Here is a 15,363-nt window from a genome sequence, read left to right on the forward strand (position 1 = left end):
CTGGAATTACAAAACGACTCTGACCATCAGATATATTAAAATCATTGAGGCTATTACTAAATGGAGTAGTTCTCTACCTCGTTATTTTAAAATACACATGGACATTACATTAGATACACAGGTCTACTTTTTAAAAATATTTTTCTGGGCTGTCACTAGGCTTTGTCATAATTAGAGTAACTACATGCACCACAGAGATCTTGTGCAACTAAAAACATCCAAGACTATCATTCATGATACGAAAGAAAGACAACAAAACCTTCAGCACAGTCAGCAGCACTCAATTTCCTTATGCAAATTTCAATGTCTATTTGTCATTATATCTTCCCCATTATTTAAGTTAGGATAGTAAAAAAATCAAGAGGTATGAATGAATAGATGTTCTTTTAGCTATTAAGGAAATACAGAATTACCAACACAATTTGTTGTTAAATAAGCACTGTGGACAAATTTAGAGAAACTTGGCCGAAGTCTGTACTGAAAAGTATGTACAATCAAAATGCTAGTGTGTGGTATAGCCATTTCATGCCACACTGCCAGTGAACCTGGCCATGAGGACAGCATAGCCAGTCACAGGTAAATCAACCCAGGTATCCAGATAGCAAGTATGAAAAAATCAGGACACCTTATTCCAGGGGGAGGAAGGGAGATATTTCCCTATAACACAAAGCTCCTAATATCAGAACAGTCCCAATAATACCGGAACATCTAGTCGCCCTAGTTCAGGGGTTGTGGGGAAGAGACAATATCCTCCAGCAGCACAGTCATAGTGTCTTCTATGTCAAACCTCCACCCTGCTGTCAAAGCTATGTTAGTGAGCATGGCAAGGATGCCACAACACTTTTGGGGTCATTGGCAGCCAACAAGTTTCTCTAACTTACAACCAAGAATCAGAGCAGGCAAGCACAAGGGTGAACCGTACACCACCTTTGCACTTCTTTATCTTGAGCTGTGCCATGTGCACACAGTGAGGTAGACTACTTCCCATCTTACAGTTTATCAAGCTTCTACAGCTAAGAGAAAGACTTATCAGAACTGAAAGTGACAGTGAATACTTAACTAAAATGACCCAGTAATTACTGAAAATACCCCAATTGAAACAGAACCTTTATTTCTTTAGTTTTACAACCTCTACTGAACACCATGTCACTCACTCACAACGTGAAGACAGACGGTTTGCGAATAACATGCTAACTTTTTATAGTGCTGCTTTTTAAAGTCTAATCCCTCTCAAGTGCTAACAGAGAGGTCAAGCATAAGGAATATTTTATGAAGATAGGGACTAACGTATGATTCAAGTAGGCTTTTTTTTTTAATAAAAATAATGTACATCACTTCAAGTGAAAGACGAAGACTGAATACAGGGTAAACTAGGTACATTTATGTAACAAGTTGCAAAAAAGCATATAAAAATGACTTGGTTTACAGGGGCAAGTTGAGCTATACCCCAACACTCCAATGTTATTCCAGCTAGCTTCTGCCCCTGGAAATCTCCACCTTTGAAAGGAACCCATGTACAAGACATATATTTGGTTTTAAAAATTAGCACTATTATTTAAAGCCATTTACTGTAGGGAAAACAGAAAGATTAAGTTTTCTCTACCTCACTGGTTAATCGTATCAGAAGAGCAGCAGCATCGGAATATTTGCTCTGGCTTTTTAAAATTTCAGCACTAAGCAGCACACATCTCTCAGCCAGCACCATGTTCCTAAGAGGACAATAAATTAATTACGTGCATTATAACAAAAATTTTGGAGTAAATTGTAGAAAACCTTTAAATCTGCCTGACACACCTTTAAATCTAGCTGTGTAGTACCTGACTAGCATATACTATTTTGTTATATGTATGAATGCATGTATTTGTTTCTTATACTATTTTAATCTGATAAAATAATTCCCTGTGATAAAAAAAGTTTTAATCTAGATAATATTGATAAAAATATATATTCCTGGATGAGAACTCCACATGCTTTTAAATCAAAGCTGTTACAATACTTTTTCCTTAGGAAAACATCCCTGTAAAAGTCTTAAAATAAACTTTTGCAAAGCAACAAAGTGGTCTAATGGACTGAATACCAGTTTAAGAACCAGAGGCACAAGTTTTAACTACATCTCTGCCAAGAACAAAGTGTTCCTCCACCCCATAATCATACTGGTAAATAGGTTAACAATCACAGTTTTACTTCCTTGGTGTAGCTGTTATATACCTACTAGAACACAGGGTGGGCAAGTGATGTTAAATTTGCACTACTGTGTAGTGAAAGCAAACTTAGGCCATAGAACTAAATAGCATCATTCACTGGATGAAATGGAAGGTAAGCCACCACCTACTTGCAGATATCCCTATAAGTTTGAATTGCTGTATCCATATAATGAGCAGGGTACGGTCTAGGTGCCCCAGGCTGAAGAAAAGCTGATACTGCTGCCATTTCCTGCAAGATAAAAAAAATAATGTAATTTAATGCTGCCAAAATGATATTTTCGAACATCAACCACAAAGAATTTTTTCCTGAACTGACTCACAGCTTTTGGGAGATTGGATGTTTAAACAATAACACCCTACTTTACAGTAAGGTGGCAGTGAACTTCATTTGCTGGTTTATTTGCCACCCGCCATACCATTTCGGGCTGTGATCTCCGAAGAGTTATAAACTGAACAGGCACAATCCTTCTTACTAATCTGGGAAACCTCCAAAGAAGATTTAGATGCTGCAAGAAATGGGGCTGATGATTCCACATACAGTATACGTCCCTCCAAGTCAGCACTAAGTCACTGCTGTAGCATAGGTCTAAGTGTCACTATTCTACTAGAGATGCAGTCTTTCCCACAATACAGTGGCTTTCCATTTGTGGTACTTAAGTCTTTGGTTTTTTGTAAAACACAAAATTGGAGATTTTAGGTTCTTCTTACACAACCACATCCTCTAAAATTCCAGCTGTTTTAACTCCCACCTTGCACCCTCCCAAAATGTGTTTATTTCCATGTTTATAAATATACACTTTTAACAGTTTGGAACCCTTGCAGTTGAAAGAAAGGTGCCATGTAAATTTAAGCTCTTTTATATTACTGATATGTTTGAGGTTATCTAAATGAACTTTTCAAGTACAAATTATATGTATGTATGCATGCTACGAGTATAATAATAATAATAATAATAATAATAATAATAATAATTGGAGATATACCAATCTCCTAGAACTAGAAGGGCCCTTGAAAGGTTATCGAGTCCAGCCTCCTGCCTTCACTAGCAGGACCAAGTACTAATTTTTGCCCCAGATCCCTAAGTGGCCCCCTCAAGCATTGAGCTCACAATCCTGGGTTTAGCAGGCCAATGCTCAAACTATTGAGTTATCCCTCCCCAAACCCATAATAAACACTTATGCTTGCTGGAAATTAATGACTAAATGAGACAACAGCTTTAAAAAACAAGTGTGAGCACAAAGAAAAACAATTTTTTTTTTAAGTAATCCATTAGTTACTAAATATTTAGGTCTGTATTCTCCTATTGTAGGAGCATGAATTATGCATGAAGCTAAAAGGCAGTAACAGAAATTGCCTAAGGGATTTATATAGGCATTAATAGAGTAAACCCTCAATCGTCTTAATAGGAAATGCCAGTTATTTTGATATACTAGTACACTGATAGTAAATGTTTACTAAAAGCTCCAGATAACTAAGTATTCTGTCAATTTGAAATCTTACAATCAAAGTAAAAAAACATATTTGAACTTTTTTATCTGTTCAAAATAATTGGAGAACTACTCTGCACATTACGATAAGAGAACTATTTAAATTTAACCTATTCCAAAAGGAGGTTCTCCTCAAAAGAGTTTCAAGTTTTTTCCTACACATTTAAGTAGAACAGTAACGATTCTCTACACAGAACTATGACAAACTGTGATGGGATGTTAGATGGGATGGGATGGGATCTGAGTTACTGCAAGAATTCTTTCCTGAGTGCTGGCTGGTGAGTCTGCCCACATGCTCAGGGTTTAGCTGATCGCCATATTTGGGGTCGGGAAGGAATTTTCCTCCAGGGCAGATTGGCAGGGGCCCTGGAGGTTTTTTGCCTTCCTCTGCAGCATGGGGCCTGGGTCACTTGCTGGTGGATTCTCTGCAGCTTGAGGTTTTCAAACCACAATTTAAAGACTTCAATAACTCAGAAATAGGTTAGGGGTTTGTTATAGAAGTGGATGGGTAGGATTCTGGCCCTGCTTTGTGCAGGAGGTCAGACTAGATGATCATATTGGTCCCTTCTGACCTTAAAGTCTATGAGTAAATATGAAAGAGTGTGATGTGATTTTGTTAGCTATTGGCATCCACAAAAAACTTGGCTATGTTTTCATATCTGGAGCCAATAAGATTTTTTTTTTAAAATTGCAGTTTCTTTTTGCTGTATATTGTTATCTAGAAGAAGTGTTAATGTTAAACAGATTACTATAAGCAATGCACAGAATGGTTAGATTGCTGTAATATACCTACCAGTGCTCCAGCTGCATAAAGCATTGCTTGATCATTCAAAAAGTCTTTCTTTGCTGTATGATAGCAGCTATATGCCAGTTCATAGTGTTGGACCAAGAAACACAAGTCTGCCATTTTCCTGATTTGAAGCTCTGGTGCTTCTGGGGGATACCTATAAATACACAAAAGCAAACAATTTGTAACAAAAATACCATCTACATTTTATGTGCCAATTTTCAAGACACAAACAAGATAGATGCCAGCATAAAAAGAAAAACTGAAACATTAAAGGAAGAGTCATTCCCTGTCACTCAACCCCAGGCTAGGAGGAATGAGTTGGCTGGATGTTTATATTAGTTCTGTGTTTGCTCATTTTAGTACACCTACTCAAGCAGTGAAGCCACTATCCTTCTGGCTGTGGACTGTATGAGACTTCCTTCAAACTTATCTATCATTCACCAGCTGAAAGGGCCTGGCCTACACCTGAAACTTAGATCAACCTAGCTATGCCACTCTGGGCTGTGGAAAAACATTGCACTCTATTCAAAAGTTAGGTCAACCTAATTCCCACTTGTAGAAGCACCTAGGTTGATGGAAGAATTCTGTTAGTTAACTACCACCTCTCAAAGGGATAGATTTACTGCAGCAATGGAAAAACCTTTTCCATTTCAGTAGCAAGTGTATATGCTGCAGATGTGCTACTGTAGCACTTGTAGAGCAGACACAGCTTAGGTCAACAGCCAGGCCAAGGAAGTTTCTTTTATATTATGAAGTTGGCCCAAACAATGCAAAATGTTAAGTAGCTGCAACTGCAATTAGTCACCAAGATACATTAGTGCTGTAATACAAAATGACTTTATTCTGGCCCAGCAACAATAAAGGGAATGGCAGCTCCCTTTAACTCCCCACTGTCCAGCTAAAGTAGTAAGGCTACACACTAGTGACTCCATAGCCTTTCATCCCCTACATCTGCCCTAACTATGTGCCATTAAAACTAAATACATCTATCACTCCAGCTGTTGACCAAAGCTCAAACGAGGTGACATCAGAGAGTCCAGTCTCTCTTCTGCGCTGTGCCTAACACCATACCCATTCTCACAGTTTAAACCCTGGCTTATACTAGTTTAGCCTGCATCAGTAAGTTTACAGGCTCAAGCTAAACCAACAGCCAGTTAGAAAAAAAATGCATTTGGCCATGCTAGTTTTTAAACCAGTGCCAATCTACTACGAATAGAGGCATATGAAAGAGCAGCCCTGAGCAGCATACACACACAACATGGTGGTAAGAATTCCAGTATACTCACAGCTCCTTTCCCAGTTTCAGGTCAAAGGCATTACTGGACAGCAAGGCTTTACACCTCTCAACTCATTGTCTATGGCTGCTATGTTTGGTCCTCTGGTAAAACTTGCAAGCCCCAGTGTGAATGTGTTAGAGAGATCAATACATTTTGGAGAGGGACAATTAAGATGAGAAAATCTGGGAGAAAGTAGAGAACCCAGCCTGGCACTGGGTTCCTCTCTTTTTATACCTTGGCTAGTTGGCATCCAGTAACAACTTCAAGCTCTGTGGCTAAGGACAGGTGTTTACAGGGCAATGCTTGTCCCTAAATTTCCGCTTGCAAGGATTATCTGCCCTCATGCATTAGTTTCATATTATAGTGCTCAAAAAAGTTGCTCTGGTTTACCTTATATCTCTTTTAAGTCCAAAAACAGGCTGCATGGACATTCATTTCAGTCCAAGCCAGGCTTATTTTGGTTTAGCTTCCATGTTGATTAGGAACAGGTTTAAGATAAAATGGCATAGTTATTTTAGTTAAATCAGTGCAACTTTTTAACAAGGCCATGGCTAATCTAATTTCTCTTAAGATGTGTTCCTCCTTCCTTGTCCATGGAAATTTTTCTGTAAAAACCATTTGAAATAAGGAAAGTGTAAAAGCTGCATTAATAAAGCTGATTTGTTCAAAAACAAAACTTCTCTCACCCTCTGTTTTAATTTAGGTTAAGAAAAAAGTTTAAGACTAAATAAAATTTTGCTATGCTTTGTTTTGCCCAAGTTCATGAATTTTTAGTAAATATCAACAATTTTGCTAATGAACGCTATCTACAGTACATTCATGTTATCAACATTTTGGTCACGTTAGCTTTAAACTAAGACCATTCTGAAGACATAACTTATACTTAGGAAGCTTCTCCAAATCAAAATGTTTAGTATTTTCACTAAAACTTACAAATGGAAGATTAATAGCTTTACTTACAATAAGCCAGATGTATTTTTCAGCTCATTTATGCTTTTCTCTGGAACTTTACTGCCACTAAACCATTTTTTTGTTGCAGAAAATAGTGATCGACTCAAACCTTTCCTGGATATTAACTGGAAGAGAAAATTACAACAAAACAATTATGTTACTGAATTAACTGCAACATAAAGTCTGAATTCCTTTAATAGAAACAGTAAAAAATGTCAGTACAATCCAGAAAAATCCAGAATCCCGAAGCTTTGTCGAGGCTTGTGTACATAGTTTAAATGTGCAAGGTGGTACAAAAACTGATATAGTTAAAGCAGTACACCCCTTGCATGGATGTAGAGTTTATTTCATAAATGCACTCAGATTTGGAAAACTTCAAAGAATTCGATCAGTTCAACTACTTGTCATCTATGCTTGATTACAATATATAGTTCAAGTATCAGAGAGCTAGCCTTGTTAGTCTGGATCTGTAAAAGCAGCGAAGAGTCCTGTGGCACCTTATAGACTAATAGACGTATTGGAGCATGAACTTTCGTGGGTGAATACATCCGACGAAGTGGGTATTTACCCACGAAAGCTCATGCTCCAATACGTCTGTTAGTCTATAAGATGCCACAGGACTCTTTGCTGCAATATATAGTTCTTTTATCATCATGTTTAGCCCCAAACGTAGGTTGAGAGGACATGTTCATATCTGGGTTAGGCTAGATTTCAGGTTAGGCCTTGACTATACTTGGCTCTCAGGTAAAATTTTCCCATCATTGTACAGTGTATAAGGCTCTCACAGCAACCAGTGATTCTATACACACCATGTTTATTGGTCAGCCCTGCTTTGAACAGCGTTAAATGCTGGTGGTTGCAGCTGCCTTTTCCAGACTAGTACTCCCACATGTGGAGCTGCACCAGCAGGAAGTTTTCCACAGAAGTTTAAACCTTTTCTAAACTGGGGGAAAGGTTTAGTTTGCTTGTTTCGTTTATACAAAGTGAAAAGCATCACAGTTCCTTTCAACAGCCTTAAAAAGTTTGTCTATTTTGTCTTACAAATAAAATACACTTTTTAAATGTATGCCTTTGTCTGGCAATGCTGGAAGGAGGACTGGAGACACTGGATGTGGTTTAATTAGGCTGCAACTTTATTCCTAAATGTCTAGAGATAAAAATTGTATAATGCAGATAATTCCATAATCACTGACATATACACTGGGCTGGCATCCCTCCTCCTCACCCCTACTGGTCCACAACAAACCCACTGCTGGGATCTTGCCCCCACATCCCCTCGAATGATGGAGGGGCTAACTCCCAGCTGTACCAGTCAGAGGAACCCTGAACTCTCCACCATCACCATTTCCACAGGTTTAAAGAATACCTTCTTTAAATCTTTTTCCAATCCATTTTATCTGATCATCATATCTATTCTCTATGGAATACCTGCACTGGACACCTGCCCCATGCTTACATAAGGAGTTGTGAGACATCACAACAACCTATATCCCCTTTTGTTCTGTGTCTCCCTTCAAGCCCCAACCCACTACGGGGAAGGCAAAAAATCCCACTTTACCTTGGCCAATCTGGTGATGAGGAGAAAGATTCCTTCCCCATCCCCCGAGAAAGGAGCGACTACCTTTACATCCTCTGAAGATCACGATGAAAACCGTGTATTTCAACTACTTTAACGGTTCAGAATGGGGGTGCTGCACAGCCTGTCCCAGTGAAAAGATGGCTTTCATTGCTCAGACATGGGGACAAATAGCCCCCACTGCGGATTGGTCAGAGTCCCCACACTGACCTGGAATAGGGCTGCCTCCATGTTGCAGGTAACACATTGGCTCTCTAGTTGCCCTTAACGGGGGCAACACACCTTCTCCGCTAAACCTGCCATAGGTCCCCACCACATAATGTGCAGCGAGGTAATTCTGTGTATCATGAACTAACTCTTGAGCTTAATCACAGGACTTAAAAGTATTACTGAGTGCAAAAGAAGGGTCTGGAGATGAGCAATATTTCTAAAGAAATTAAACTTAAAGAACAATACAATGGCATGGTTCAGCATTGAGACACCAGGAGTTACAAAGGTAAGACTGTACACTCCAACTCCTTGTGCAGATGCATTATGGCACAGACGCTTTTAGCTACTTGTGAAGTAGTTTGTGCTCATGTAACAGTATCTTAGGTTATGTGGGAGGAATCTTCAAGTACTTGTGGCCCTTATCGCAGGACGCAAGGGACTCCCAAGTACCTAAAAAACAAAAATACAACCCTTTCTTCCTTCCCAGGAAGCAACATAAGTACTTGATTACTGTGCGTACAGACCTTAATCTATTTGGTATTCATATGGTCTTCATCACTATAATAAGATTTCTGCTCCTTTGAGAGAAAGAATTTTAAAGAGGAGGTGTGCATTTGGTTCTCAAGGCAGTGAGATCTAGTCACTCTGATTTCTGAGAGCAGTTTTCATGCTCTAGGCTCAGCTCCTGTGGAAGTTCTGCGTCCTGCATGTGAGCTTCCTCCTGTTGTTCAACACTTCCCATGTGCTATCATAGGAAGTAATGGATGCTGAAGGAGAAGCAACTTCTCAACTAGCTAGATCCAATCCCATGGAGACATTTGAATATCAGGAGAAGGGAGCAAACACCTGAAAAATGTGGTTACTGTAATTTATCTTAATAAGCAAGAAAGCTGCTGCACATTGTCAGTTGTACATGTCCTCTATTTCTGAGAGAGGTGGAATCACTACTAAGTAAGAGTTGAAAGGAAGCCTGGAAACCTCTGACCAGATCAAAGCACAATATTCTGGCCAGTCACAGATGAAAGTAAATGGTTTTTGGTCATCATCAGCTATTAAGCATTCATTTGCATTGAGAAGTCTTAAGTATCTCAAGGCTGAGGAAAAAAATACCTCAGTGTCTTGAAGTGCCTCACGGCTGAGGCATATGCCCTTGATAGTGGAGAAGTTACTGGCTTTGCTAAAGTAACTAAATTATATTACAGCTATGCTATCACTACAGTTGCTACATCATGCCACAAGTTGGAGTCATGGTTCAAATTTACAGGACTTCATTTCAGTTCAAGTTGGATAAGGGGAAATAGTGTGTGTGAGTGATGCACTGCACAGTCCAAAAATCAGATTAACTCTTTAGGTTAAAAACACAACCTATAACTTCCAATAGTCTGTTAAATAGTTAAAAGCCTACTTTTATTATTTTTTCCCAACATGCAGGTACCGAACACTGACATTACTATAAAAGCAATGTGTTTTTATATTTATGTTTTTGTTATACACATCAACCACTAATAAATCAACTTTGATGGGGACATAAGACTGAATAATCGAAAATAATTAAAAATAATTAATAGATATGGAGGGACATAACCCTATTTTAGATAAAGAGTCTTTTGGATATTCAGATCCATGATACAAAAGATTCAGAGCACCACATTTATTAAGTAGGCAAAAACTGTTTTACTGAGCGACTTACCTGATCATTAAGCTGTCGAATTGTTTTCTCTATATGTGGCAAAAGCCCCCTAAATGTGAACTCCTGTATGAACTGTCTGATTCGATCATGATCTGTGAGCGTTAAACACGCACCATGAGGAGTCCCAGAACTTGTCTTCTTTGATTCATGCAGTGATGAAGTAGTCTTTATGTAATCAGTGCCATCAAAACTGCTACTAGTATCACTTAGATGATCCAGTTGAAGAGGGTGAGCCTTAAAGTTATTTGATAAACCATCTACTGAAAAATAAAAGGTTCTATTTCACTAGTTGTGCATTCAGTTATTTCCTGAAAACAAAAATTTATATTTTAAGTAATATTTACAAGCTTGTTATAGCCTGTTACACATATGCTTACTCTAACTTCCCCTATCCAAAACTTTGTTAAATGCATGTGTATGATTAGTTATTCACGTAATTAGTTGTGCCAACTTGTAAATGAAAGCTGTTCTCCTAAAACTGTGGACTGACCAGATTGTCAATAGAGCACATTGCACCAAGACCTAGAACCCTCTTGAAAGCTACCGCCATGATAGGAGAGGAGGAGAGGGAGGGGCAAAGTGATTTAAGAACAATGTCCATACTGGGTCAGACCATCTAGCCCAGTATCCTGTCTTCTGACAGTGGTCAGTGTCAGATGCTTCAGAAGTAATGAACAGAACAGATCAATTATCAAATGATCCGTCCCCTGTAATCTAGTCCCAGCTTTCCGAAGTCAGAAGTTTAGGGACATCCTTTGGTTGCATGCCTGACCATCTTGGCTAATAGTCACTGATGGACCTAACCTTCCTGAACTTGTCTAATCCTTTTTTTAAACTCAGTTATATACTCTTGGCCTTCACAACATCTCCTAGAAATAAGTTCCACAGGTTGACTGTGCGTTATGTTGGGTTATTTTAAAACTGCTGCCTATTCATTTCATCGGATAATCCCTAGTTCTTATGCAATGTGAAGGCATAAATGAGAGTAAACTTCCTCATTTACTTTCTCCATACTACTCAATAATTTTATAGACCTCTATCATATGCCCCTTTGGTTGTCTATATCACATGGTCCTTTAGTCATCTCTCTTCTATGCTGAGAAGTCCCTATCTTTAATCTCTCCTCACACTGAAGCCACTCCATACCCCTAATAATTTTGTTGCCCTTCTCTGCACCTTTTTCAATTCTAATGTCTTTTTTGAGATGGGGAGACTGAACTGCATATTCAAGGTGTAGGTGAGCCATGGATTTATATAGTGGCATTATGATATTTTCTGTCTTATTTATCTCTTTCTTAATGGTTCCTAACATTGTTAACTTTGACTGCCACTGCACACTGAGCAAATGTTTTCAGAGAACTATCCCCAATGACACCAAGATCTCTTTCTTGAATGGTAACAGCTTGTTACGCGCCTGAGTGCTCTGCAAGGACGAGGCCCACACACACACAGTGAGTTATTTGGCTTTAATGATGGTAACGTGACACACCCGCAACTGGGACTCCACGTGTTGCTGTCACAGAGATGGGGAACAAAGTCCAAAGCAAACATACACCCTGCAGCAATTATAGCATCATGCTAATACCATGCAAAGCAGCTCATGCCTATGCAATCCAGGGCTTTCCATCAGCTATGGCCGCCTCCCCCTGGCCTGCAGCCAGGGGCTTTCTACACTTCCCCATGCACACAGGGGCTTCCCACGCGAAGCGGTTCTAACCAGTTACAAGCAGAGCGGACTGGTGTGCTACATCCTCTAATAAACTGTCCTTGAGAAGGCGATAAGCCCTAGCTAGGTCGTAACAAACTCTTCTGTGGTCCCTTACACAGCTAATTTAGACCTCATTTTGTGCGAATACTTGGGATTATGTTTCCAATCTGCATCACTTTGCACTTACCATTGAATTTCATCTGCCATTTTGTCACCCAGTCTCATGATGATCCCTTTGTAATGCTTTGCTATCAGCTTTGGAATTAACTAACTATCTTAAGTAATTTTCTATCATCTGCAAATGTTTCCACCTCACTTTTCAGTCCCTTATCCCATGACTGCTTACTTTGTCCAAAAGCCGTTGGTGAGGGACCTTGTCAAAGACTTTCAAAGTGTCCAGGTACATTATGCTGTCTGGATCATTCTTGTCCACATGCTTTTTGACTCCCTCAGAGAATTTTAGTAGTTTGGCGAGGCATGCTTTCCCTTTGTAAAAGTTGTGTTTACTTTTCCCCAACCTATCGTCTTCATCTAGCAGTAGGCATCCTTTAGTCTCGAGAGACCATGGGTATGCGCCCCTGAGAGGTAAAGAATGTATTCAGCTGAAGAGACCCACAATTTCTGCTACATCTGTCACACTTAAAGACGATGCTTCATGCTTCAAGCCTTTTGAGCTCTGCCTTCTTGAGTTAGCTCTTTGTTCTCACTGGCTTAGCTGACTGTATTCCTTCTATAACTCCCGTGCGAGCCTTTGTGTAACGCTCGTTTGTTTCCAAAGGCTGCAAGTCTTGTGTGATTCATTCCATTCATTATGTCCACTAAACCCCATGTTCTTCTACTCTGCTACAGAAATGACATTGCAAGACTCAGCTTCGAAACAACAATTTTTGCAGCATAGCCTTTGGGTCTTTTGTTCCAGATGCCTCATTTCTGCCGCGAGTGAGGAGGACAAAATCCTTTCGGGTCATGCGCCATCACTTCTTACTTGCGTTCGACAATCATGGCCCCCCCCAAGCTACCGACGACGGAGCGCCATGCTCTGTTCAGCGACCATCCCTAAGAATGTGTGCATGCTGGGTATGAGCTGGCCTGTTAGAGCACCTTCAGTGTTGGTGACTCTGTCCTCCAGGAGTATTCCAAAGAATCCTCCGACAAAGGCAACACAATAATGATAATGTCTGTTTGAGCCTCCTTTTCCCTGAATTGAGAGGATATAAGGTTCATGATCTACAACTTCCATACAAAAGTGTGCTGATAACAGCTCTGCATGATAGACAGATCTTTGTGGTTCTGATTCATATTTGTTGTTTATGCCATACCTCCATTACTTGTTCATGAGTTAGACATGTGGTTAGTGGTGAGCTTTTTCAAAGCGGAGTGTTTGAGTGTCGCGATTCCAGAGTGAGAAAGTGACTGTGCCATAGTGATCCCAGGTAGCATGTGAAACGCATTCATCATAAGTGGCTAAGCGACTCTCAGCTCAGAATGACCCTCTTTCTGGACAACAGGCATCACTGTGTGTGCCACTTAGGACTAACTCAAGAATTGCCTCTTCCCTGTGGGTTCCGAGGATTAATTTCTCCCAAGAAAGCAGTTCACTCATCGGTGTCTACAAAAATTTTATCTTTGCATCCTGTCCCTGAGGTGACATGTTCCTGGTCAAGTATGGAGGAATAGCTGACATCCCCACATTAGATTAATTGGCTGTTTCTGACTTTTGTAGCCGACATCATCCAATCTCCCTGTAAAGTCAATTTCACAATTACCATCACCATCACTGGTAAGGTGCTGGGCAGTATTATAATTCCTACTGCTAAATTATAATTTTATTATTCAAGTATAGGAATATCTATCCACAGAGACTCTATAATACAGTTTTAAGTTATTTCACGATATTTTACTATATTTTGACTGCTTTTCTTTCATCCTAAGATGCCATCTATAGAAGTGTCCCGCCACCCAGCTATCGAGCTACTCTAGTCCAATGCCTTATAGATTTTGGTTACCCCTGGTCCATTTAATGTATCGCATTGAATCATCATCATGTCCACCAAGTTTCTGTGACGCCTCATTATATTGATAACCGTTCATTTAAACCAGGCATTGATTTCACCCAGCTTAGTATTTAGAACTTACTCTCATTTGTACACACAAGCACCTTATAAAAAATCGGTCAATATTAATTGCCTGCGTCTTTGATGAATTTAAATCGCTGAAATTGAAATGAGATTCTCGTTTTGTCAACTTCTATCCTCTCTTTCTTAACTAGGATATAAGAGTACCCCCTTCAATAAATTCTCCCTTAAGGAAACGTGGCTGTCACAACAACTGTGGTGCTTTTCCAAACGTCAGCTTTCCCGCATTAAGGTTTAAGGGAAACACTCTTGTTAAAAGAATTGCCAATTACAATTTTTAATTTTACGTTCCGCAGCTATGCTAGGTTCCGTTTGGTTGTACCTCTCTGTTACCTTAGCTTCTCAAGTTCAGCAGTCTGGGTTTCCTTCAGACCAAAATCTCCCTCTAAGGCGAACCATGATTTGCTTGCATGAAAAGAAGCAGGCTAAAAGCCTCGTTATGTAAACTCTCAACCTAGCGCTAGCAGGATGCTTGGCACGCACACAGTTGCCCCAGAACCGACCACACTATAAACATCGAGCAATACACTGCAGGACCACACAACAATCTCAGCCCCCTAGTGTCTCGTGGTGTATAGACTTATTTTTACTTTGATATCTCACATACAAAGACTTCCCTGTTGCTGCTCCTGTCACTACGTGTACCATAAGCAAGTCCAAATCATTTCAGATTAAAAATTAGTGTACAGATCATCATCTCAGAATCTAGATAGCACTCTTTTCCAGCTGTGGAGGCTGGTGAAGCATGTGTGTTGATTCGTGGAGTCGTAGTGGGGGCGTGCGGGGGGGGGGGGGTTGTGTTTTGTTTTTGTGGGTTTGTTTGTTTGTTTTATTGAAAGTCTACTCAAAACCCCTCCAATTTCAGCTGTGTAACCATCATTTCTCTACGTATGGTCAGTAAAAAGCTCCACTCTTGGGAGATTTAAGAACAGTACCAAGCCTCTGAAGAGCTAAAATTTATGATTGGTTAGCTGGTTTAGAAGAGTGCTCCAGTCCATCACCTAAACTACAGAAGAAGGGGTAGCAATCCACAAGTAACCCTTCTGCAAACACTGAGAATTAATCCACCACAGTAGACTAACATCTTGGAAATCACTGGTGTCTCTAGCCTTCCCCTGTGGTAGATAAAACCTCAACAGGGATTGACAGGCCTTGCCGTTTATCCTGCAAAGATCAAACTTTGGCACTGAAATTTTAGGATTTCTTGGAAGCATGGGACTCCAGGAAATGATTGTGTTTTCTGCTCTCTTCTCAGTCTCTCAACGTCAAGAGAAAATAAAAAAAGCTGTGATACCAACTAAACCATCCACTCCTCCTTGGCACGAGATTCAGAGA

General features: G+C 39.8%; 1 protein-coding gene across 1 annotated transcript in view; it reads right to left on the reverse strand.

The window, feature by feature from the left end:
- TRAPPC8 (trafficking protein particle complex subunit 8) overlaps positions 1-15,363 on the reverse strand; it is a 166,646-nt gene that overhangs the window by 70,188 nt on the left and 81,095 nt on the right. The window contains exons 7-11 of the mRNA XM_075062021.1: positions 10,186-10,442; positions 6,719-6,834; positions 4,485-4,635; positions 2,333-2,433; positions 1,604-1,709 (exon numbers count right to left, since the gene is read on the reverse strand). Coding sequence (XP_074918122.1) covers positions 1,604-1,709; positions 2,333-2,433; positions 4,485-4,635; positions 6,719-6,834; positions 10,186-10,442 — 731 coding nt within the window. The remainder of the gene's footprint in view (positions 1-1,603; positions 1,710-2,332; positions 2,434-4,484; positions 4,636-6,718; positions 6,835-10,185; positions 10,443-15,363) is intronic.

The sequence above is a fragment of the Chelonoidis abingdonii genome, chromosome 2, assembly GCF_003597395.2.
Source record: "Chelonoidis abingdonii isolate Lonesome George chromosome 2, CheloAbing_2.0, whole genome shotgun sequence".
Lineage (NCBI taxonomy): Eukaryota > Metazoa > Chordata > Testudines > Testudinidae > Chelonoidis > Chelonoidis abingdonii.